We start from the raw sequence: 21,308 nt of genomic DNA, 5'->3' as shown, positions 1-21,308 counted from the left end.
TATTGCTCATCTCTTCTCACCTCGAAGCACGAAGAAATCAAAGCAAAGACTCAAAGACTCTAGTCACTATGATACGCTTCATAGTCACAGCCAGTGCCGTCATCACCGGCGGCTCGGCGGTATACTTCTACCTTTTCCACCAAAGGCTGTCATCGCGCATCCAACACAAGTCGCACCGTGGAAAGCTCTCAGCGTCATCTCCGAAACCGATAGAGATCGAATCTGTCCCAGAAACTATATTTACGGAAGAGTATTTTGCACTCTACGATCATTCATCAAAGTCCGTCTCGCGCGATGCGCTCCCTAAGAATATCCCTACAGAGGGGCTTTTCACCAAGCTCGTCCGTCGCAACATGACCGCGTTTACACGATTCCCTCAAGCTTTAATGATCAGGCTCATCAGTCGAACTCCCGAGGAACAGCGAAGTTTTAAGGCATCTCATCTCTCTTCTCTGGACTTTTATGAAGGGGATCTTGTATGTGGCGTGTATCGCGTGATCACGCGTACCAAGAACAAGGTGGAATTCGAAATGAAGATGAAGAACATGGAGTTTATCAACGGTCGGCTTGCTATAAGCGTTCGGGAAACAGAGAGTGAAGTTGTCTTCTCTAGTGAGACTTTGATGTGGAGACGGTCCGATGAGGCTCAGGCTATGCCACTGGAAAAGCCGTTGCTGCGCTGGATGCATGAAACGGCTGCTTGGTGGTTACTTGACTCTGGTGTGAAGTATTTGATGGAACTTGAAAGTTGAGGTGTTTGATGGGCGAATTATTATTTGTCCCTTTCGGTTTCGAGCTGTCCTGGTGGCCTTTCCATCGTCCCTCGAGAATTACTGGATCATTATCACGCTATTATTAGAACCATCTCTTTTCTTTTATCGCACAATACCAAAGGATTGCCATTCTCCGCTTTGTTGGGTGTTCTTCCCACAATTTTCGGTAATTTTGAAACTGATCTTTATTGTTGGTCCATTGTTATAATGTTCGAATCAAAGACCTTGGCGGGTCTGAAACAATGGCTTCGTTGCCAATGGTTCACAATGGATCTTGTTTCTCTTTATTGTTGAACACAAGTGTCTTTATACTCGTCTTTGAATGATTGTTGTCTACTTTATCGATTACAACGGTCGCAGTTTATTTAGTACCCAGGAATCGCTCCTCCATCAACCAACAATCCTCTCCATCTTGTCTTATTTCCTGTTCTACTATAAACAAGCAGTATTGTCTCTGCAGCCGTTGCTCATATCCACTACAATCAAACGCCACAATGTGTCTGTACACCTACCACCATTATCCCGCGTGCGGGCACATCGCCAACTGGACGGTGACGAGCTGTAAGGAGTACACCAACAGCCTCCGACTGCTGAGCCACGCAGGTCTGTCGGGATACTGCAATCACATTCAAACTTCCCATGATCTTCTGTCAGAACTTGAACCTGATACTTGTGGCCAGTGCAATTTTGAGCTACAACATGCAGTTTTTCAACAAAATCACAACGCCTCCGGGTTGAAGACTTATCGTACAATCGAAGGTCTGAACTTGGCGGTCCCCATCATCGAGCTTTCTGTTCGTATGAATATCAACACAATTGACGAGGAAGAAAAAGATTACTTTTCGCCGATTCCCCAGGAGTACCACGGCTGTGATTGCTACAGCTGCACTGCATCAACGGCCAGCTCTGGAGCGAGTCTCGATAACAAGACTCCTTCCGAAGGTAGTATGGCTGAAGAGGAAGATACTGCTGAACTTTGGAAAGCTCTACGTCAAGGATCCTCGTCAAGAGATATCTCTCCTTCCTCAACACAGGTAGGTGCCCGGAAATCTCGCAATTCCTTGCATGGTGTTGTCTCTACTAGCATTGACAGACCTTCTCACCCTCTGGAGTGCCTTAATACTAGCAAATTCTGCTCTTGGACACGCTTCGACCTATCCGACGAGTCATCCATGGAAGTTGAGAGCTATTACCCATACAGCAACCCTATCAATTTTTCTACCAGTTTCTACTCTGACACCGAGCCAGAGCATTCGTTTTTCGACCTATCAGATGATAGCTTTTACTTGGACTATGAAAGCGAGGTAGAAGACCCGAATTCTCTTACTTTCCTTGATGACGACTCAGATGCCGATGACAAGTCGGACAATGGCTGTGATTTACCAGATAAGTTTGACGAAGAGTATGTGGACATGTTCTCACATTTGATTTCCTCTCTAGTATCCAACACTGCCAATGCGCCACTGCCGACAGTGCGAGATTCTGCGTCGGTGGTCGATCGACCAGCCACTCCGATAATTTGCCCAGCACCGTTGAGAGTGAAAAAGCCTCCTCAACTTCTGTCCCTGGACTCCATTGTTGAAGACCGTTTGAGTGGGGAGGCCATTGAAGAGGACGGCCTCGATCTTCTTGATGACCATCACTCTTCGACTTGTGACGATCCCAGGAGTAGTTTGGGGTCCAGCTGGCTGATCTTCTGATGATGCGTTACGATTTTTCTACAATTAAGTATCTACTATTCTCGGTGGGAGGTATGTTCTGATTCCTCATTTCTTTCATCTCATCGCTGATTCTCTCTTGAATATAAATTGGAAAAATGTGACTTTCCTGCACTACCACAGCATTTTTAGCCTTTCCAAACAATCATTGACCTGTCATTGCTTCATAATTTAAATGTCTCTTTCTGATTAGACCGCATTAAATAGCATAGATTTTTGTTCTCATGACTGTGGTATTCTTCACGGTCTGAAACGCCTTCTCTCATCGCGATCAATTATCTCGGCCAGGAGAGATTACAGTAGGAGTCAAATCCTGCTCTGTACAGTATGTAAAACAGTCTATGCATTTTAGCCGAACTCTCAATCGACCCATTTTCCCGGCTAAAACCACGATGTCATTCTCACTTACACCACCACTCGGTCCGGGCGGGCACTCCACGCTCAGACAATCGGACTTCCGCCGAACATCCCACGCGGAGGCTTCCCCAGAAAAGCCCCTCATAACCCCCACGCTCAATGGTATTTCCTGTCTTTTCTTGTAGATTTGTCGCTCTTTCCTGAATATTCATTCACAATTTCAATTATCGATTTCACATCATGTCTATGCCTGCTGTTGGATTTGTCGGCCTTGGAGCCATGGGCTTCGGCATGGCCACCCATCTTGTGAAGGAGGGATACCCCGTTCACGGCTTCGATGTTTTCCCCGCTTCAGTGGAGCGCTTCAAGGCAGCTGGAGGAATCCCTGCCTCATCACTGAAAGAATCTGCTGATGGGAAGGAGTACTATGTCTGCATGGTCGCTTCAGCACCCCAGGTGCAGTCTGTTCTCTTTGGCGAGGATGGCATTGTTTCTGGTGTGTATTAACGAGCGCTGAATGAGAAAATGGGACAAAATACTAACTTCCCCTATAGCTCTCCCTCAGAACGCGACCCTTCTTCTCTGCTCAACCGTCCCTGCGTCCTATGCTCAGTCCGTCGCGGCCGAGCTGCAATCGCTTGGCCGTGGCGACATTCAGTTCATCGATGCTCCTGTCTCTGGCGGAGCTAAGCGTGCTGCTGATGGCACTTTGTCGATTATGGCTGGTGCGTCAGACGCTGCTCTAGAGAAGGGTAAATTCCTGCTCCAGGCCATGTCCGATGCGAACAAGCTGTATCTCGTCCCTGGAGGAATCGGTGCCGGAAGCAATATGAAGATGGTTCATCAGGTGCTGGCGGGTATTCACATTCTCGGTGCTAGCGAGGCTATGGGATTTGCTGCTCAGTTGGGCTTGGATGCCACAAAAACTGCAGATGCTATTAAGTCGTCTGACTCATGGACGTGGATGCATGAGAATCGTCTGCAGCGCATGCTGGAGGAGGATTGGCACCCCGGTGCTAGTGCCCTGACAATCATTCTCAAGGATGTGGTAAGTTTTGAACTGGCGGCTTTGTCTTGAAAACTCGTTACTAACACCAGTTTTTTAGGGAATTATCACTACCTCCGCCCGTCAGAACCAGTTCCCTACACCCCTTTGCTCCACGGCTGAGCAAGTGTATCTTTCTGCTTTGCTCCAGGGCTACGGACCCGTTGATGACTCGTCTATGGTTCGCCAATATTACTCAGAGCCAGTCCTGAAGGTTTCGAATACCAAATCTACCGAGGAAAATGCCGAAGCTCTCCAGCTCGTGCTTGATGTTATGCAATTGACCAACCTTGTGGCTGCAGCGGAAGCTATTTCTTTCGCCAAGTACCTCGAAGTTGATCTCAAGCAGTTCTTCACCCTTGTCAGTGATGCTGCAGGCTCTAGCAAGCAGTTCATGACCAAGGGTCTGGAGATGATCGAGGGCCGCATTGGACAGAACTCCGAGACAGTCAATGATGTTATTAACCGTCTGGAGAAGGCTGTACAGAAGGCACGAGACCTGCACTGCCCATTGAACTTGGGCAATGCGGCCATGAGTGTTTTGCTCATGGCTAAGAGGGCAGGACTTGGTGCTGAGGGAAGCACCAGTGTGATCAAGGTGTTTGGAATTTAGTCTAGATATCCCATAATCTGTTTATAATCATTTTTCATAATTTTCAAAATCTATTTGCTATTCTACCAATTGTGAATGCAATGAATAATGGCAAAAACTAGGAATGTAGCTTATTGAGCATTTTTGATCTAGCGCTCACATTGCCCCCCAATGTCTTCGTTGCCAACTGCTACATCTTTAAATCGTAACTTTCGTTAAAACCACCGTCTAGCGATATTTGACCACTTTCCGACACAGGACCACACTCCGCCTCATGCTGCACCAGCACTGACCAGAACACTCTCGGCCGATCTCTCCCTTCGGCTGTTTGGGACCCTGAATCGTGGGGGTGGGGGTAATTCAGGCCGCGGTCAAGTTGACGTAGAGCGCCCATCTCGGGTCTTCTCCGAGGGCTCGGACAATATGCGAGGTTTCGCAACAGTCTGACAGAACGATGATTCTCGTATATAACAGAGTGGGGGAATTCCAGCTGAGCCTTGCGATAGATTATTACCCCTAATTCAACCCTTCTCCCCCACTCTCCTCCTCCATTCCACCTCTTCAAGCTGCAATGCCTCTCACGACCGAAAACCGCGCCCTGCGCATCCTCGACCATGCCGCTGAGAACCACTATGGCGTGCCCGCAATGTGCTGCTACAACGTGGAGGGCATCCTGGCAACAGTCCGAGCCGCAGAAGCCAAGCGCTCACCAGCAATGATCCTCCTCTTCCCATGGGCTGTGCACTATGCCGACGGTATCCTGGTGCACGCCGCCGCAGAGGCGGCCCGCAACGCATCGGTCCCTATCACCGTTCACATGGATCATGCTCAAACCCCCGATATCATTCGCCGGGCGGCCGATCTGGGTGGATTTGACAGTATCATGGTGGACATGTCGCACTACGAGAAAGCCGAGAACCTTTCATTGACTCGTGAGTTGGTCGAGTATTGCCATGCGCGGGGTATCGCGACGGAAGCGGAGCCCGGGCGCATCGAGGGCGGGGAAGATGGAATTGCCGATACAGTGGATCTGGAGGGTGTCTTGACAACGCCTGATGAGGCTCAGGAATTTGTAGACACTGGCATTGACTGGTTGGCTCCGGCTTTCGGTAACGTCCATGGCGAGTATGGGCCTCGCGGTATCCAGCTGGAGTACGAACGACTCCAGTCCATCTACAATGCTGTGGGCAAGCAGGTGCGCCTGGTACTGCACGGTGCGGATCCCTTCACCAAGGAGATCTTCCAAAAGTGCATCGACTGTGGTGTTTCCAAGATCAACATCAACAAGGTCTTGAACAATGAGTACATCAAGGTGCAACAAGAAAAGGCCGGCAAGGTTCCCTTGACAACTCTGCTTGAAGAGGCCACGAATGAAATGCAAAAGGCGGTTGAGAGATGCATGGATATGCTGGGCGCTACTGGAAGATACCCTTGAGAGATCGGAGCATGAGGAGCGAGTTATCTTTTGAAATAGAATTGTATTCAGACTATTCAATCTGGTTATGTTTAAGGAATAGAAGCGTGCTAACCCGGTTCCAACTCCAACTCAAACGCCTTTTCGATTAAAATTTTCTTGGATATCAAAAAACCCCTCCAGAAAAGTAAGCCGTCCTTATCCCTTGATGGATATGTTCAAAACAAAAAGTTGCAAACGAGATGAATTAAAAGTCGCATCACATTAGAACATTCCAGCAAGGCCCGAGAGAAGACCACCCACAATGGGAAGCTTGCTGAGCATGCTACTGGCATCGTTCACAGCATTTGCGCTGGGCGATGGGGTAGCCGAGCTAGATGGAGTAGCGTGCACAACGCTAGAGCTGGCAGACATGGAAGCAAGGTGCATCTCGTGAATGTTGGCGGAGTGAGCCGCGGGCTTCGGCGCAGTGAGGGAGGTCGATGTCACGATGGGACGGGTTGTGAAGCTAGAGGGCTTGGCGATTGGGGTCTGCACAACAGATGACACAGGCATGGGGACGATGGTGACTGGGGCCATCTGCATCGGCATAGATTCAGGTGCAGGTGTAGCCTGGATGATCATAGGAGCCATGGAAGAAGAGGCTGGCACGGAGACCATGATAGACATTGACGACGAGTACTCGTACACAGCAGAGAATGCCGGGCTGGGCTTGACATGCGCAACGACCGATGACATTGACGAGGGGACAGCATAATCGGGGATTTCAGGAATAGGGTTCTCCAGAGCAGGCGCCGAGGGCTGCATCATGGGTGCATCAAATGCCTGGTCGTCATCGCTCGCCGGCTTGGGAGTGACAGGCATAGGCTGAACAGGCTGGGCCTTCTCCGGCATAGGAGCTGGCTGTGGTGCTTCCTCAACAGGCTGAGCAACCGGCTCGGGGGCAATTTGAGCGACAGGCGTCTGCGGTTGGAATGGCATCGACGATGGAGCTGCCTGCTGAATGGGCGTAGGGTTGTTGTATGCACCGCCCTGGGCCTCCTCAACGGCCTCCATGGCAGCCATATAAGCAGGCACTGGGTTGGACATGCCATCATCATCCTCCACAGCGGAGCTTCCGGAGGGCATGAAAGGGAAGGTGCTGCCACCGAAAGGATTGCCGTCTGGCTTCGGCATGTTTGGGACAGCAGCGGCGCCCATGGCGAAGACCGCCAGAGAAACGTAGGAAGTGTGCATATTGAAAGGCTTGAAGGAGTGTAATAGCCTCTGATTAGGGAATACTAAGGAGCGTAGAGGGTCGGAAAGAGGATTTGCAGCCAGGAGTAAAGGGCGTGTAGGCTTTTATGTTGAGATTGGCGAGAATGGTGAGATTGTTGATCGTCGGTTTGTTGTGAATTTTTGTCGTCTGTGACCTCCATGCCGGACACCAGCGCATTGATAAAGATCATCGTCGGCTCTAATGGATGACGAGGGCAGCATAGCATACGGGGCGGGTAAGTCCTCTTGGTATGGAGAATTAGGGACGTGGTTGGAATTCAGCGGCATGTCCACGAATCAGCAGTGGTATCTGTGGAATGATCAGCCTTGGAGTTACCTGTCAAGGCTCATTAGTGGTTGGAGCTTGCTATAAACATTGAGCTGTCTCCTCTCACCAAACGCCCACATTTCTGAGAGACGAGTTTGGGGGTTCTGAGGGCGAGCATGATATAGGTGGACTATCTAAATGATTGGAAAGAGGCTGGGGACCAAAGAGGACGCATAATTCATGTAATTGGCACCTATTTACAGCACCGACCGCTTATTTTTCTCCTGAGGCTCATTACGTCAAATATTTTATGGCCCTGGACTGTTCAGACTGGTCGCTGTATATAGCGAGCTCCAAGCGACACTTAACTCAGGCTTTCTAACGTACCTTAACGAAAATTTCACAATGGCTTACTAGTATGTGTGTTTCATCCACAAAGGACTCCTTTACAATGGTAAATGTTCTAGATAGGGATATTCAGGCACGATAGGGCTCATTCTGCTGGCAACCTGGGTAACCCCTTGCAGTACCCGCCTCCTCATCCATCAAACCGGGAGTCCGCCTTCAACGAGTCCACAAGTACTTTCGCCGACCATTGTTAGCGATCCTTGGTCTCCTCCTGCCTCCTTATTTTCCGTGCTTTGGCCCATTGGAACACATGCACATTCCTATCCCGTCCGATGCAGATGTAACGGCGCAGCAGTACCCTTGACTTAGCCCATCTAAATGGGTGCAATGGATCATCTTAAGCATTGAGGCACCTGTTTAAGCATCCCTTGGTCTTTATCAAGACAGGCTTGGCAGTATGCGCTTTTCAGCCACCTTGAACCTTCTTTCATCGCAACAGATCCATGAGGGCATAGCCAGTTTGTTGATAATCGGGTCTAAGGAAGTGCCTCTTCCACTGCTTGGTTAAGAGAGGCTCTTGTAGACGGCCTAGGCGATTTTGACTGTAGAACCAAGGGAAATCATGAATGTTTATTTTGAAACCTCAAATCTGCACAACAATAAGATTCAATTCTCCCAATTTATCAAGTTAGCACCATGATTATCTACGTTTCCCTGGTATAGGTGGGGAGCTCTTGCAGAAGTAAAATAAGTATAGTGGTTGATTGATAGGCCTTGATTTCGATCAAACTAGATACAAAGAGAAATTGAACTTTAGAAATCTATGTCCATTAGTGCCTAAGATTGGTTTCTAGTCAACACGATTGGTGGGTTGGCATTAAGCAGCGGTGATGTCTTCCCGGCGACGGTTAGTACTGCAAGTAGCCGTGGCCAAGATATATATTCTTCTGTAGGTGTACGCTTCGTGTCGAAATAAACACGCGAATCCTGATAATTGCCGTAGCCTACGCAGTCCATACCCGCAACAAGACGCATCAGATTCTATTTGATAATTTCAGCGATATTCTTTTAGCCCCGACGGAAGATAATGCTTTTTTAAGAAGGAAAGTAGCCGAAATTATGTTTCCATTGGCGGCGTGCCTAAGACGCGGGCATTCGGACTCGGTCGGCAAAGCCGGACCCGACACTCCCGAGCTCGACTGATGGCTTACGTGACCAAATCCTAGGGGATTTCACAGTCAACTGTCGCGTAGCCGGTCTATAGACATCATGTTCCAGTGCTCGCAGTGTGATAAAGCCTATCAAAGAAAGACGCATCTATTGCGCCATGAGACAACACGTAAAGGATCCGAATATGGCAATGTTGGAGCTCTAAATTGACCAAGTGATAGATAACTCCCAGCTGACTTCCAGCTGCCCATTTTGCAATAAATCGTTTCAGAAACCGTACGTCACCTTGTTCTGCCCTACCTGAGAATGTGATTTTCGCTGACTTCAAAAAAGGGAGGTAACTCGAAGACATAGCAAGATATGCGCCAAAAAGAACAATCAGCCGCTGCCTCCTGCAGCTCGACCTGGCCGGAAGCGACTGTCCTGTCAAGCATGTTTCTCAGCAAAAGCAGCTTGCGATCGAGGATCGCCGTGCTTTCGTTGCCAGTCTTTAGAGAGACAATGCAGTTTTGAGGCATCTGCCGATACTACTTGTTCTGCTCTTGTCTCCTCTTCACTGTCGCCTTCACCATTGATCAATACTTCGCGGAGGGTTCCAAACGGTGGGGCTCCATTCTCATTTCTTCGACACTTTGCCAGCCCATCGGTCCACAAAGACAGGCTTGCGATAGGGGAGACTGCAAAATGCTCCATTCGCAGAAATCTTGAAAATTTATATTCTCATCTTGAAGACGCTCTCGTACCCGCAGACCCGATGGCGGCGTTTTCTGGGAATTTTCATATGTCTGAATTCTCCACTCAGCTTGCCTCATCCACGGACTATCTTCTCTCTGAATACCCATCTGAAGTTCTCTTTCCCTCGAAACTGTCAAATCAACTTACTCAACTAATGACTGAGCTGGTTGAAACATCAAAATCAATGATCAATGGGCCCGAAGATATCCAGCAACCACTCGACATCATGGAATTGACTGCGATGTTGAGCGTTTTTAATATTTCAGCTTTCATATCAGCCTTTTTTCAATCTCTGCACTGGCATTTGCCGATCGTTCATTTCCCAACATTCGACCCGGGCAACGTTTCCAGTTCACTGCTCTTGGCTATCTCGTTAGCCGGTGCAGCGTATAGTCTTCCTTTGGACGGTACGAATTTTTCGCCGTGGATATTCGACGTGGCAGAGGAGTATATCTTCCGTCAAATCGCGAACCTCTCGAATGCAGCCTCTCCGGAGGATCCCACGCATGTGATGCCTACCGTGCAGTTGATACAAGGCGCCCTCATAATGGAAATGCTCCAATTTGGACGAGATGACATACAAACCAGACATCGCATCCGTATTATCAGACATCCTTGTTTGGTATCTACAATAAGGTCCCTCGGGATTCTTAAATTGAAGCGCAGCACAGCTCCCAAGGTCTGTGATGACTGGACATGGAGAATGCTGGTGGCAGAGGAGATGTGTATTAGGTAAGGCTCAATGCTTGCTCCTACGCAGAATGTCATCGCTAACTCCTCTCAAGAATTGCATGTTGGGTCTTCCTTGCGGACGGATTTCTCACCGTTTGCTTCAAAAACCATCCAGCACTATCGGTTTTTGAGATGCACTGTCATTTTGCCTGGAGCGCTGAGCTATGGGAAGCCGAGGATGCCTCGTCCTTCGGTAAAATTGCCACAGCCAATTCAGAAGAGACTCCTCTTCCTCCTTTGAGCGAGGTGGTGGAGCAGTTACTTGAAACTCCCAGAAACGCTGGTCCAACGCCCTGGAGCTCGTCATTATATCCCGAGCATCTTCTTATTCTCATTTACGGCAAGCAACGCAAATTTTCCGGAGGGCAACAATTACTAACATTGATTTCTTAGCTATAAATTCCCTCGCATTTCAGGCCAGGTCGGGCCTACTCAAGTACCTATCGCTTGAAACAATTAGTCGGGCTGCCGATAATTGGAAACGGATGTGGGATGTGGTCGTGGGATCTTTGGGAAAAGAACAGCTATTGCATCTTGGCTACCCTAAACATGCCGAAGAACTTTGGTGGCTCTTGAATGCTACGCTAGAAGTGGCCAGCAAGGATGAAAAGAGCTTCGCATATCTCGACAACGCTGCGACTGATGAACTAGGAAACTTGAATGAGTTCATTCAATGGTGCTATCGGAGCGCTTCATGAAGTTATGAATTAATAATACATGCTAGTAAAATATATACAAATCAAAACCCTGACAAACTATTGGTCGCATCCTCAATCCTCCTTATCAATGATCTTCCCGGTATAATTTTGATCCCTTATGAAGGCGTCTTCCTCAGGCTTGCGGTATGTACCCGCCAGTCGATCCCAGATTGTGATATATTGGCCATAATTATAGTTGAAGTAAAGGTGATGCATAGTGTGGCATGCTGCACCATTGATAATCTCGGAGGTGGAAAGGTACTCGGCGTCATCTTGTCTATGTTAGAGCAATTCTCATAAGATCGATAATGACAGCCACTTACGGATCAGAACAGTCCAAACTGTGACAAAGACGAACAATCCCAGGTATGCAACCTTCTGCAGCGGAAAGAGGAAGGGGAAGATGTGGTATGGCAGACTTTGTGACCAACCGTCCAGAGGGTGAAATGCATAGCTCGCGAAAGGTGTCGGAACGACCCATTTGTGGTGTGGCTTATGTAGCCAGCGATAAACAAGAGGGTGATGCAAGCCACGGTGAATCCAATAGATTCCGCTGTCGGTGAAGCAGATAAAGAGGGGGTATTGCAGCCAGTTATATCCTGGAAATGGTGCCTCGCTTGCGAAATTGTAGAGTTTGGACCACCCGCGCACCTCTGCAAGGAAAAGAGGTGCTGTGAGGATAGCCATGACGGGCATCGCAGAGAGGCCTTGGTTGATCTCTTGCTGGATTTGGTTTGGGAGGTATCGTGGGTGTTTTAGGAGGCGCTTGTCATATACTGTGTGGTACATGATGAAGCTACCGATGAGGTACATGGCTAGGCCGAAGAACCTAATAGGAATATTTATTGTTAGACAGGTCAAATTTTCAACTCCAGGTTGCAACTTACCAGATCATCAAAAATAGGGACAAGGTTTGTCTCGCCATATTGTCTCGCTTCAATAGACTGGCTTCTGCCCAACTAGATGGATCCAAGGGGAGATAGACCTTGACATGTTGGTTCAAGAGGCTCGAATTAATGGCTTCAGAGCCTGTATTGGTATCAGGCAATATCGATGCATAGAGTCGATCAAAAACGAACGTGTCGAGAACATCAAGAAGGATGTCCATGATTTGGATTGAGGGAGTATGATTCAACACTTTAGACCAGCTCGAGAAGCTCGACTGACGGTTTCATCTTATATCTGCACTAAGACCGACAGGCGGGAAATCCCTACATGGGTTATACCTACATGGATCCTCCATAGGAGAATGAGACGTGCTCGGGAAATACCCACCCACCCCTTATGGGTAGGTGAAAGCCCACACGGGCAATCCCTACCCGGCCGGGTTATACCTACACGGCGAATACCTACCTCAGACCACATCAGGTTTCGGTACATGTCCTGGAAACAATTGTTCAGGAAATCAAGTGAACGGCCCAGATAAGGACGTGTTCTAGCCGATTTCCGTTACATAGATTGGTTTACGGTGGTCTTTCGTCGCCTTCCCTTGGACGGAGCGGTTGTCTCCATAGCCAGTCGACTTTTCCCTTGTACGATCACCTAGAAACCTAGAGTCGATGGTATGACATGTTGCCTAATGTTCAGTAAAATAGAGTGATCTCACTGCTAACCCATTAAGAAAATTCTGATGATCTTGTAACATTGGTACTGCAGTATGTATCAGACATCGCCACACAGAATATCCACAACGGTCAAATCTGCCCAATCTCGGCAATTTCAAATATCTCCCAGGTCCATTATTGAAGAAAACAAGCTATTATGACATCAAATTCTAGTCCTGCATAATATTGGTGACTATGGCTTTCACGCCAAAATACCCGGATTTAGGTAAACCAACGCCCTGTTCGCGATAGACGGCCAGGTCTTCAGCAGTAGTTTCGAAAGGTGCAAAGTCAAATCGCCGAACTATATGAGCCAATGTCATATAGATTTCTGAATAGGCGAGACTGAATAATCATTAGTAACTATAAAGGCAGTACGAGGAACGATAATATGTGACTTACTTAATTCCCAAACATTGCCTACTACCCTTGGTGAATGCGACAATAAATCGGCCAAGATGCTCGCCTTTCTCCGCAGCACGAACCCATCGGTCTGGGTCGAACTTTTCTGGTTCGGGAAAAAGTTCTCTATCCATATGTACGAAATAGTTTGACTGGCTGACGGGAGTCTGCGATTAATTAGCACATCGATATTTAATCCTGGGGTTGAGCGTATTCGAGAGAGCTATATGCTTACTCCAGGTGGAATGAGCCAGTCCTGATAGACCATAGGCTCGGTAGGTGATATCCGAGCTAGACGAGAGGTCATACCATGACTTAGGCGGAGACCTTCGTTGACTGCACCGGTCTGCAGCTGGGAGTCAGCATTTTTACATCAACTAGAAATAAGGAAGCCCATTGAAGACCTTACCAGATACGGCAGCTTTTCAAGATCGGTCCATGAAGCTTTAGACTGAGGATTCTTGAGCACAGTCTTCAATTCCTCGCGCAATTTCAGACTCATCTCTTTATTATTCATGAGATGAAACATGGACACCGCAATAGCCCTCGCAGTAGTCTCCGTGCCTGCCCCGAGTAGCAACGCAGACTCATCTTCCAAGCGATCCAACGTCTTCTCCTGAGGAGGCACACTAGGACTCACCAGGGCGTCAAAGATAGTATCGCTTGCATATGAGTCAAGATCTTGATCCTTTTTCTTCTTGAGGGTATCTTCGGCTTGCTGGCGCAGTCTAGCCTTGACCTCAAACAGGCTCGCCATTTGTGGTTGTATCCAGCGCACGATTCCTTGTGGTGCGGCCAGGAAGACTGTGAATAGGAAAGGGAAGAAGCGGTTAATATGGAACATCGTCATTAACCCTGCGACTGCGTCGACGAGATCATTGCTCTGTGCACTTCTGGGATCATCTAGGTAGCCATAACTCCAGCCGTAGCAATAATGTGTAATAACGTCCGCGGTAAGGGCCGCAAAATCCAGTTGTAAGTGAAGAACTGTTGATTGATGGTAGGCATTTTCGAATCGGTTGATTAATTGATCCACTTTCTGGTGGATGTATGGTGTCAAACTAGTAATGGATCGCTTTGAGAAGTAATTGCTCAAGTAGCTGCGACGAAGACGGTGATGATCATGGTTTATGGTTCCGACGAGAGAGTTTGGTGCCCCGAAAGCCACGGCGTACTTGGGATCTTTGGCTCGTTTACGAGAGGCCCCGGCATGAATGACGTCGTAGTAGGATGGATCTTTGACGTGTAGCTCGCGAGGATTGATGCGGACGATAGGACCTGGATATGATGCATGTTAGGCGTCCCGAGTCAATCGAACCAACTCCATTTAATTTCGGTTTGATCTGACGAACTGGCAGACGTACCATATTTCTCATGCATACGCTCTATCTCCCAGATGTACATGCCACCCTTGACAACGTCGTAGTAGAATTCATAGAGGAATGTAACGGCTGCAAACTTAGGACCAGGAAATCCAGCTAGCGGATGGGCATACAGTCGATAACTGGCTGTGAGTAATCCTACAACCAGGGATATCAGTCCGAGGACAGAGACAAGGATAGAGTCATTCATCATGCTGAATCTACGCCTTTCAATAATCGAGGCAAGACTTGAGACCTGTATCACTAACAAAGAGACAATGACGATAAAGGAGAACAAAGAACAGAAGAGGGGTACAAGCCCATCGTTCAAGCAAACCCACAGGGGGTAGACCGGACTCGACCTAATTGGACTATATGGAGTCATTGACTGTGACTGGTTACATGCCTTCGTGATTTTGCATCTGGGGGCTGCGGATCCCTCCTGATATCAAAGAAACCATTCTATAATACCACGATACTACAGCCGCACGAGCCCATGAACCCCTATACTAGTCCTCAATAAGGACAGCGTTCGTAAGAAGCGCCCTGGTATAGCAAATAGCCCTTCGCAAATGCTGTTGGTCTTTACAAGGATCGCGTTCCGTCCCGTTTGATCTCGGACTCGAGAGCGTGTGATAGCCTAAAAAGCAGGCACAGTCAAACGTGCATGGCGAGATCCTCACCCGTTGGAACTTGTGACTAATTATTCCAGTCAACGAGGCGCTGTTGGTTATAACAAATCATCTAAGTGGGGGTGCCAGAGTCAGTCACCAACCTATGCATGGTGACCAATTTCCAAAGAAAAAGCAACGAACGCCGGGAGGCCGTTGCTTGATCGATGCCCGATCGACGACCTTTAACCCATTCTGGCCTCGGCATTCGATCAACTGGTGGACGGGTGATCGGTCCGCCATCGATCACGTGCTCATGTCAGCCTCAAGTGCCAAGCCTTAGGGGTAAAAACAAATAACCGGGGAATCGAAGCCTGGGGTATGCCCTCCAACAATCTTGGACGAAAGTAGGTTAGATGAAACGCAATATAAAGACCGTCACATCTAATCAGATCGAAATGCGTGAATTGGTGGGGTTTGTCATGGTGGTTGTGCTGTACGACAGAGAACCGGTAAGAGCGAGATCTCATATAGCCGAATAAGACGTTCCGACGACCAAGTTTCTCCACAGGCCGATATCAGTCTAACGGATCACGAATGCATTCATGTAAGAATCAAATTTCCACAATATACACCTATTGAGACATCCGGGAACAGATCAAGAGAGAGAAAAAATGGTTAAGGTAGTAAACAAGATAACAGATGAAAAGAGGCTGGCAAAGACATAGTGACAGAAAGGAAAAAATGAGGATCTCCAACTCCGTTTTTATATCCAGATCTAAGCGGCCAGGATCTTCTTGGTCTCAGCAATAGCACGACCAGGGTTCAGACCCTTGGGGCAGGTCCGTGTGCAGTTCAGGATAGTGTGGCAACGGTACACGCTCATGCTGTTGTCGAGAGCGGCCTTGCGCTCGGCGGTCTTCTCGTCACGTGAGTCGACCAGCCAGCGGTAAGACTGGAGGAGGATAGCAGGACCAAGGTACTCCTCGCTGTTCCACCAGTATGAGGGGCAGGAGGTCGAGCAGCAGGCGCACAGAATGCACTCGTAGAGACCATCGAGCTTCTTGCGGTCCGCGGGACTTTGGCGGTTCTCGAGACCCTATCAGAGTAAAATCAATTAGTTCCTGCGATAAACTATGAAGTTGCGGGTCGTCCGGAGAGGTCACTCACATCGGCAGTAGGGGTATCACGCTGGAGGTAGGGCTTGATCGACTTGTATTGCTTGTAGAAGAGGGTCAAATCGGGGACGAGATCCTTGACGACGTAGGTGTGAGGCAGAGGGTAGATGCGAGACTCCTTGGCGGTGTCGGTAGGAATACGGCCTAGATGGGGCGTCAGTCAATCTGCGCGCATTGAAGATCCAATTGACCTTGAATTGACCGGTCTGTGGGGAAATCGAGGCACATACACAAGCAGGCCAGGGTGTTGACACCGTCGATGTTCATGGCGCAAGAACCGCAGATACCCTCACGGCAGGAACGGCGGAAGGTCAGGGTCGGGTCGAGCTCGTTCTTGATACGGATGAGGGCATCCAACATCATGGGACCGGTCTTGTTGAGGTCGAGCTGGTAGCTCTGCATGGTGGGCTTCTCGGTCGGGGTGTCCGGGTTCCAGCGGTAGACCTTGAAGGTCTTCATGTTGGGGTTGTCGGAGGGAACAGGGTCGACCGACTTGGCCTCAACGGTCGCATAGGAGCGAGCGAAGCTGGCGGGCCGGAACAGCGGCCGCGACGCAGCGAAGAGGCGGGCGGTGGTGCGGAGGGAGGCCATGGCGGGCGAATAGAGAAGAGGTTGAAAATGCAAGATCCGCCCGGGGGGGAACTTGTCGAAGCAGAGGATATCAAAGCACGCCGGACGATCGCGACGTGAGAGGAGGTGAGAGGGTCACAAGGAGACGGAGCCGGGAGTCAGGCCTGGAATTCACCGTTAGGAAGAACTGACGATGGCGACAAAATGAAGTCAAGGAGTCCGGCATACTAACCTCGGGTTTGAGGGTCGGCAGCGTGCTGAGTCAGCGAGCATAGGCCAATCACGGCCGGGCTAATTGCAAGCGTCGGGCGGACACGGCGTCGCCTGGATTTACTGTGTGCCAGCAATGGCTGTGAGTATTGCCGCTGCTCAATTGCCGATCGAGGTAAGTGCTACCAGCGAGACTACATAAGAATTAAGATATATAGACTAGGAAGGGGTAGGAATAAGAGACCATACCAGCTGTATTACTGTATCCTCATATAAATCTGTTCTATATACAATACTCGCCTCGTCTCCCACCTTCCCGCCTCAGGCTGCAAGGCAGCAACTCCCGACTCAGTTGCCGAGCAAACAAGAACCAATTTCCCCGGCCGAACCAATTGCCCGTCACCGTCTTCCTTCCTGCCTCGGTGCAGTGGCTCTCCTCTCCACGGCACTCACATGCAACAAATCACAACGCCTGCAATGACACCCTGACACTTGGTCTCACCATGCTCAACATTTAACACTGACTACTACCACACTAACCTCGATTCACATAGTTCTGATGCCACTCATAGTCGCGATTCTCCCTCAAAAATCCCCGGATCGCCTCTCGGGCCGGGGTGGGCTCTCTCCCCAGCAAGTCCGCCATCAACGGATCCGTCGTCGCAGCCTCTCCCTTGCCAATCGACTGATGCCACGACACCAGCTTCTGGAAAAATGCCTCTGGTTTCCCGCCTTCGTCATCGGTAGCCTTCAATCGCACAAACTCCTCCGGGGAAACGAACTCGACCCGCACGTTTCGACCCGTGGTCTCGTTGATAACATCGATGACCTCCGAGAAAGTGATGGTTTCCTGAGCTGTTAGGAGAACAATCTGCTTGTTGTGACCGCCTCGAATCATCAATCGGGCGGTGGCTTCGCCCAGCTCTGCACGCAGGGTAAAGGCAATAGGCCCGTCAGTCGTTAGATGCATGACCGAAGTGCTGGGATACCAGTTCATAAAGACGGGGAATGCGTCGGTGTAAAGGCCCTCGCGCATGGAGGTGTAATTGAGGCCAGACCTAGCGGAACAGTTAGCAATGGTATCACTACACTTGCATGTTTGTGATGGGCTTTCTCACTTGCGCAGCATCTCCTCGGTCAGCAAATGGGCACTTTGCACATCTGCATCGGAGGACCCGAACCCGCCAAACGCGAGGGACGTATACCAGACCTGTTGTTCCGGATTAGATGAAGTTCCTACAATCATTCGAGGGATGCTATGTCCAGACTTACATGCTTGACATTCATCTTCTTCGCCGCATCGACAACGTTTTGATGTTGTTTCTCCCGCTTCGCGACGTCAAACGTATTGGTGCTCACAAACAGCAGGTTCTCAACATCTTGGAAAGCGGCCTCCAGGCCCTCGGGATCTTCGTAGTTGACCACCCGGAATGCGATTCCCTTGTCTTCAAATCGCTTGCGATTTGCTTCGCTTGAAGAAGCGGCCGCGTATTCTGATGCGGGGACGTTGGCGACGAGGTAGGAAAGCACTTGAGAGCCAAGACCGCCCGTAGCACCGGTAATGAGATACTTGAGGGTCATAGTGAAGATTCAATTGATAGAGCAATTCGAAAGTATGTTTCGGTTATCGATAGCACGCTCTTTCAACGGATGTAGGCGTATTGCGTATTACGGGGCGCCGAACTGAGGTAGATTGTAACACAAGGTGATCGAGAGCGACCAAACAAGTCCTTCTTATCCTCTTGAAGGCCAAGTCATGCAATAACCAAGACTGAATTCATTTACCTAATTGGGCACGAGGCTCCGTGTTCAAGTATAGGTTGGTAAGCACGTATATTTCTAAGCAGCGATCCCTGCTGCAACTTAACAGGGCATCGTGCGGGCCGTATGGTTCGGTCGCTTTGAAGGTTCGCCGAGAACTTCAAGGCCGACTGACACCGACAATTAAATATCACTGCCCTGGCAACCCTCAAACATTCCAGCTTCGATCGAGCGAAGCTGAAGTAGTTACTACAATAGGTATTGATTCAACACCCTCTTCCAGAATGATGAAAATGTGACTTCATTCCAATGCATTGACAGGGTGGGGTCCGGCTTGGCATGGCAGACAAGGCTCGCGATAGATGTCATTTTATTGACGAATGCAACATTGACTGGTGCTCAATAATGAGAGATATAAGTAATGCGGGATTTCTTGGAGCCTAGAACTTCCAAGAATAATATCATCTGCATAATGGAATCTCACAAAAACAAATACCTGACACCGTCGGCACATGAATATGTATTTCGAGTCCCCGCCGGCACGAAGCTAGCCTTGATAGTACTGGAAACCCGGGTATGGAAAATGTGATTGAAGAAAAGCTTTTAGTGATAATTAGTCTACATTAAATATATATGCAAGATCCTATCTCGCTCGCTCAGAAGAAGCAGACGCCCTCGTAGAAGCCTGCGAAGGCGACCTATCGCCCTCCATCCTCGTAATATTCACTTCATTCGTGACACGAATGCCCGGTGTCTTAGCCGTGGAGTCTCGATTGTGTGCATCACGAGCAATAGACACCTCAGAGGGCATCATCTCATAATCATCATGGCCACGCTTAGACCAATTCAGAAGCCTCTTGTCATCCCGAGTGGACGATCCCAAACCACTCACAGGCTTCGATTGGCTTCGCAACCGACCACCGGCGGATCGGGAGCGCGTGTGGCTGGAGGTGTACTCGGTCAAGTGGCTGAAGATGTTTCCGAAGACGGGCTTCAGGGCGGGGACGGAGAGGGCGATCAGGGTACTTGAGATTTCGGCGTTTTCGACGCAGAGCATGGGGTTGTAGGCCCAGCTACCGTCGGAGGCCCATTGTCCGACGACGACGAGCCATACACGGATGGCGGAGATGACGATTACACTGGAAATGCGTTAGTTGGATATTCGATGGGTTGGGAGATCTGAGTATACTCACAAGACACCAGGGAACATGACAATGGAGAGCTTAATCTTCTTTTTCAAAGAGACGTGCAGCTCCTTAATCAGGATACCGGGAATGACAAACATCATCACATCACAGGCGAGAGAGACGCCCGAGTTGACAGAGTAGACCAATCCCCAGGAGAGACACTTGTAAGTGATGGGCTCAGTTTGCCATTCGTAAGGCCAGAGACCGGTCACGGGCTTGCAGTGGAAGATCAAAAGGAAGATCTGGGGCAAATAGGCGGCGGTAATGATACCAGCCACGATCATGATACCCAGTCGTAGCTTGCTGGAGCGTGCGCTAATGCGGAAGTAGAATGCAAGTCCGGAGAGTCGACAAAGGAAAAGAGCCGTTGTATAGAGAATGTGGGCGACGAAGTCGAGAACTTCAGTTTCGCGGACGGTGGGCATGGAAAGAACATATTGGATATATTCGATATGGCGACCACTGCCTAGGTTGATCAGGACGACTGAGAGAACGACGAAAACGATGTAGACAATCTGCAATTGGTGATCCCGTTAGTTATCATTCTTTGATGTATGTATGGGTGATAGATCTTTGCATAGAGCGATGATCATCCAGATGCTCCACCTGGAAAAGCACTGGGCGATCTGGGGGTCAATTTTAGGGCTGAGAAATGCACATACCATAGTGAGAACAGCCAATGCATCGTCCAGACCAAGTTTCTTCACCAAGAACAATCGTGCATACAAGCGGACAAGCACGAGCAAGCCCGCGAAACAGACCATGAACAAAATGCCCACAATAGCAGAGTGATCCCGCGATTCTGCGAGATACGAAAGAGAGATGCCATCGGGGATCCTACCCGTCGCATTTGCGGCGAGGATATCTTCGGGAATCGTCATGACTGATCGTTCAATAAGATGGCATGGCACAGATTCAAGAAATTAACGAGACATGGCCAACAGCCTCAAGAAACGAGAGTGCAAGTAACGAACGTCTAGCGAGGCGCAATCCGGCTATAATGAACAACCACCCTCGAGCTTGAGATAAGAAGAATACTTCTTACATGGGCAGCGAGTACGGAGAGGAAAGTGGACGCGGGAGCGGGTCTTCGTGGGAGAATGCAACTCTTTCTGAAGTGATCAGCCAACGAGATCGATGAGTCGCTCTCCGAGAGTCTGCCGAGACTTCGAGAAACAGGAACCAGTGGAGCTAAATTGATTTCCTGTTCCAGATCAATCAAAACCCAAAGAAGCATTCACAGGCTCTGTTCCGCCAGCCTGGTCCGTGGTTCTTGATGAAAATCTCGATTTCTCCCCGGGCGAGAGTGATGATATC

At 49.2% G+C, this 21,308-nt stretch overlaps 11 protein-coding genes across 11 annotated transcripts; 5 read left to right on the top strand and 6 right to left on the bottom strand.

The window, feature by feature from the left end:
• Positions 1 to 68: 68 nt before the first annotated feature.
• N7473_012044 (uncharacterized protein) lies at positions 69 to 752 on the top strand (the record flags this gene model as incomplete). Its single annotated transcript, XM_057157983.1, has 1 exon — positions 69 to 752. One exon carries the CDS (start codon positions 69 to 71, stop codon positions 750 to 752), a length of 684 nt encoding a protein of 227 aa, XP_057003833.1.
• Positions 753 to 1,267: 515 nt separating this feature from the next.
• On the top strand, positions 1,268 to 2,473 carry N7473_012043 (uncharacterized protein; the record flags this gene model as incomplete). The annotated part of the gene is made up of 1 exon (XM_057157982.1): positions 1,268 to 2,473. One exon carries the CDS (start codon positions 1,268 to 1,270, stop codon positions 2,471 to 2,473), a length of 1,206 nt encoding a protein of 401 aa, XP_057003832.1.
• Positions 2,474 to 3,088: 615 nt separating this feature from the next.
• N7473_012042 (uncharacterized protein) lies at positions 3,089 to 4,506 on the top strand (the record flags this gene model as incomplete). Its single annotated transcript, XM_057157981.1, has 3 exons — positions 3,089 to 3,344; positions 3,403 to 3,896; positions 3,955 to 4,506. 3 exons carry the CDS (start codon positions 3,089 to 3,091, stop codon positions 4,504 to 4,506), a joined length of 1,302 nt encoding a protein of 433 aa, XP_057003831.1.
• A 550-nt stretch (positions 4,507 to 5,056) lies between these two features.
• N7473_012041 (class II fructose-bisphosphate aldolase) lies at positions 5,057 to 5,920 on the top strand (the record flags this gene model as incomplete). Its single annotated transcript, XM_057157980.1, has 1 exon — positions 5,057 to 5,920. The coding sequence occupies one exon, from the start codon at positions 5,057 to 5,059 to the stop codon at positions 5,918 to 5,920; it is 864 nt and encodes a 287-aa protein (XP_057003830.1).
• Positions 5,921 to 6,163: 243 nt separating this feature from the next.
• On the bottom strand, positions 6,164 to 7,135 carry N7473_012040 (uncharacterized protein; the record flags this gene model as incomplete). Its single annotated transcript, XM_057157979.1, has 1 exon — positions 6,164 to 7,135. The coding sequence occupies one exon, from the start codon at positions 7,133 to 7,135 to the stop codon at positions 6,164 to 6,166; it is 972 nt and encodes a 323-aa protein (XP_057003829.1).
• Positions 7,136 to 9,041: 1,906 nt separating this feature from the next.
• On the top strand, positions 9,042 to 11,107 carry N7473_012039 (Zn(II)2Cys6 transcription factor; the record flags this gene model as incomplete). Its single annotated transcript, XM_057157978.1, is given in 5 exon segments — positions 9,042 to 9,111; positions 9,186 to 9,279; positions 9,297 to 10,409; positions 10,463 to 10,711; positions 10,831 to 11,107. The coding sequence occupies 5 exon segments, from the start codon at positions 9,042 to 9,044 to the stop codon at positions 11,105 to 11,107; spliced, it is 1,803 nt and encodes a 600-aa protein (XP_057003828.1).
• A 72-nt stretch (positions 11,108 to 11,179) lies between these two features.
• N7473_012038 (sterol desaturase family protein) lies at positions 11,180 to 12,215 on the bottom strand (the record flags this gene model as incomplete). Its single annotated transcript, XM_057157977.1, has 3 exons — positions 11,180 to 11,379; positions 11,431 to 11,936; positions 11,995 to 12,215. The coding sequence occupies 3 exons, from the start codon at positions 12,213 to 12,215 to the stop codon at positions 11,180 to 11,182; spliced, it is 927 nt and encodes a 308-aa protein (XP_057003827.1).
• A 666-nt stretch (positions 12,216 to 12,881) lies between these two features.
• On the bottom strand, positions 12,882 to 14,688 carry N7473_012037 (cytochrome P450; the record flags this gene model as incomplete). Its single annotated transcript, XM_057157976.1, has 5 exons — positions 12,882 to 13,056; positions 13,114 to 13,280; positions 13,349 to 13,459; positions 13,523 to 14,391; positions 14,478 to 14,688. The coding sequence occupies 5 exons, from the start codon at positions 14,686 to 14,688 to the stop codon at positions 12,882 to 12,884; spliced, it is 1,533 nt and encodes a 510-aa protein (XP_057003826.1).
• A 1,175-nt stretch (positions 14,689 to 15,863) lies between these two features.
• Positions 15,864 to 16,854, bottom strand: sdh2 (succinate dehydrogenase iron-sulfur protein subunit SDH2; the record flags this gene model as incomplete). Its single annotated transcript, XM_057157975.1, has 3 exons — positions 15,864 to 16,184; positions 16,256 to 16,407; positions 16,494 to 16,854. 3 exons carry the CDS (start codon positions 16,852 to 16,854, stop codon positions 15,864 to 15,866), a joined length of 834 nt encoding a protein of 277 aa, XP_057003825.1.
• Positions 16,855 to 17,578: 724 nt separating this feature from the next.
• On the bottom strand, positions 17,579 to 18,624 carry N7473_012035 (SDR family oxidoreductase; the record flags this gene model as incomplete). The annotated part of the gene is made up of 3 exons (XM_057157974.1): positions 17,579 to 18,101; positions 18,162 to 18,253; positions 18,316 to 18,624. 3 exons carry the CDS (start codon positions 18,622 to 18,624, stop codon positions 17,579 to 17,581), a joined length of 924 nt encoding a protein of 307 aa, XP_057003824.1.
• An 823-nt stretch (positions 18,625 to 19,447) lies between these two features.
• Positions 19,448 to 20,872, bottom strand: N7473_012034 (uncharacterized protein; the record flags this gene model as incomplete). Its single annotated transcript, XM_057157973.1, has 3 exons — positions 19,448 to 19,943; positions 19,998 to 20,506; positions 20,654 to 20,872. 3 exons carry the CDS (start codon positions 20,870 to 20,872, stop codon positions 19,448 to 19,450), a joined length of 1,224 nt encoding a protein of 407 aa, XP_057003823.1.
• Positions 20,873 to 21,308: the final 436 nt, after the last annotated feature.

The sequence above is a fragment of the Penicillium subrubescens genome (assembly GCF_028828155.1).
Source record: "Penicillium subrubescens strain IBT 31985 chromosome Unknown utg000010l_segment0_segment0, whole genome shotgun sequence".
Classification (NCBI taxonomy): domain Eukaryota; kingdom Fungi; phylum Ascomycota; class Eurotiomycetes; order Eurotiales; family Aspergillaceae; genus Penicillium; species Penicillium subrubescens.
This window is presented reverse-complemented; position numbering and strand designations above follow the sequence as displayed.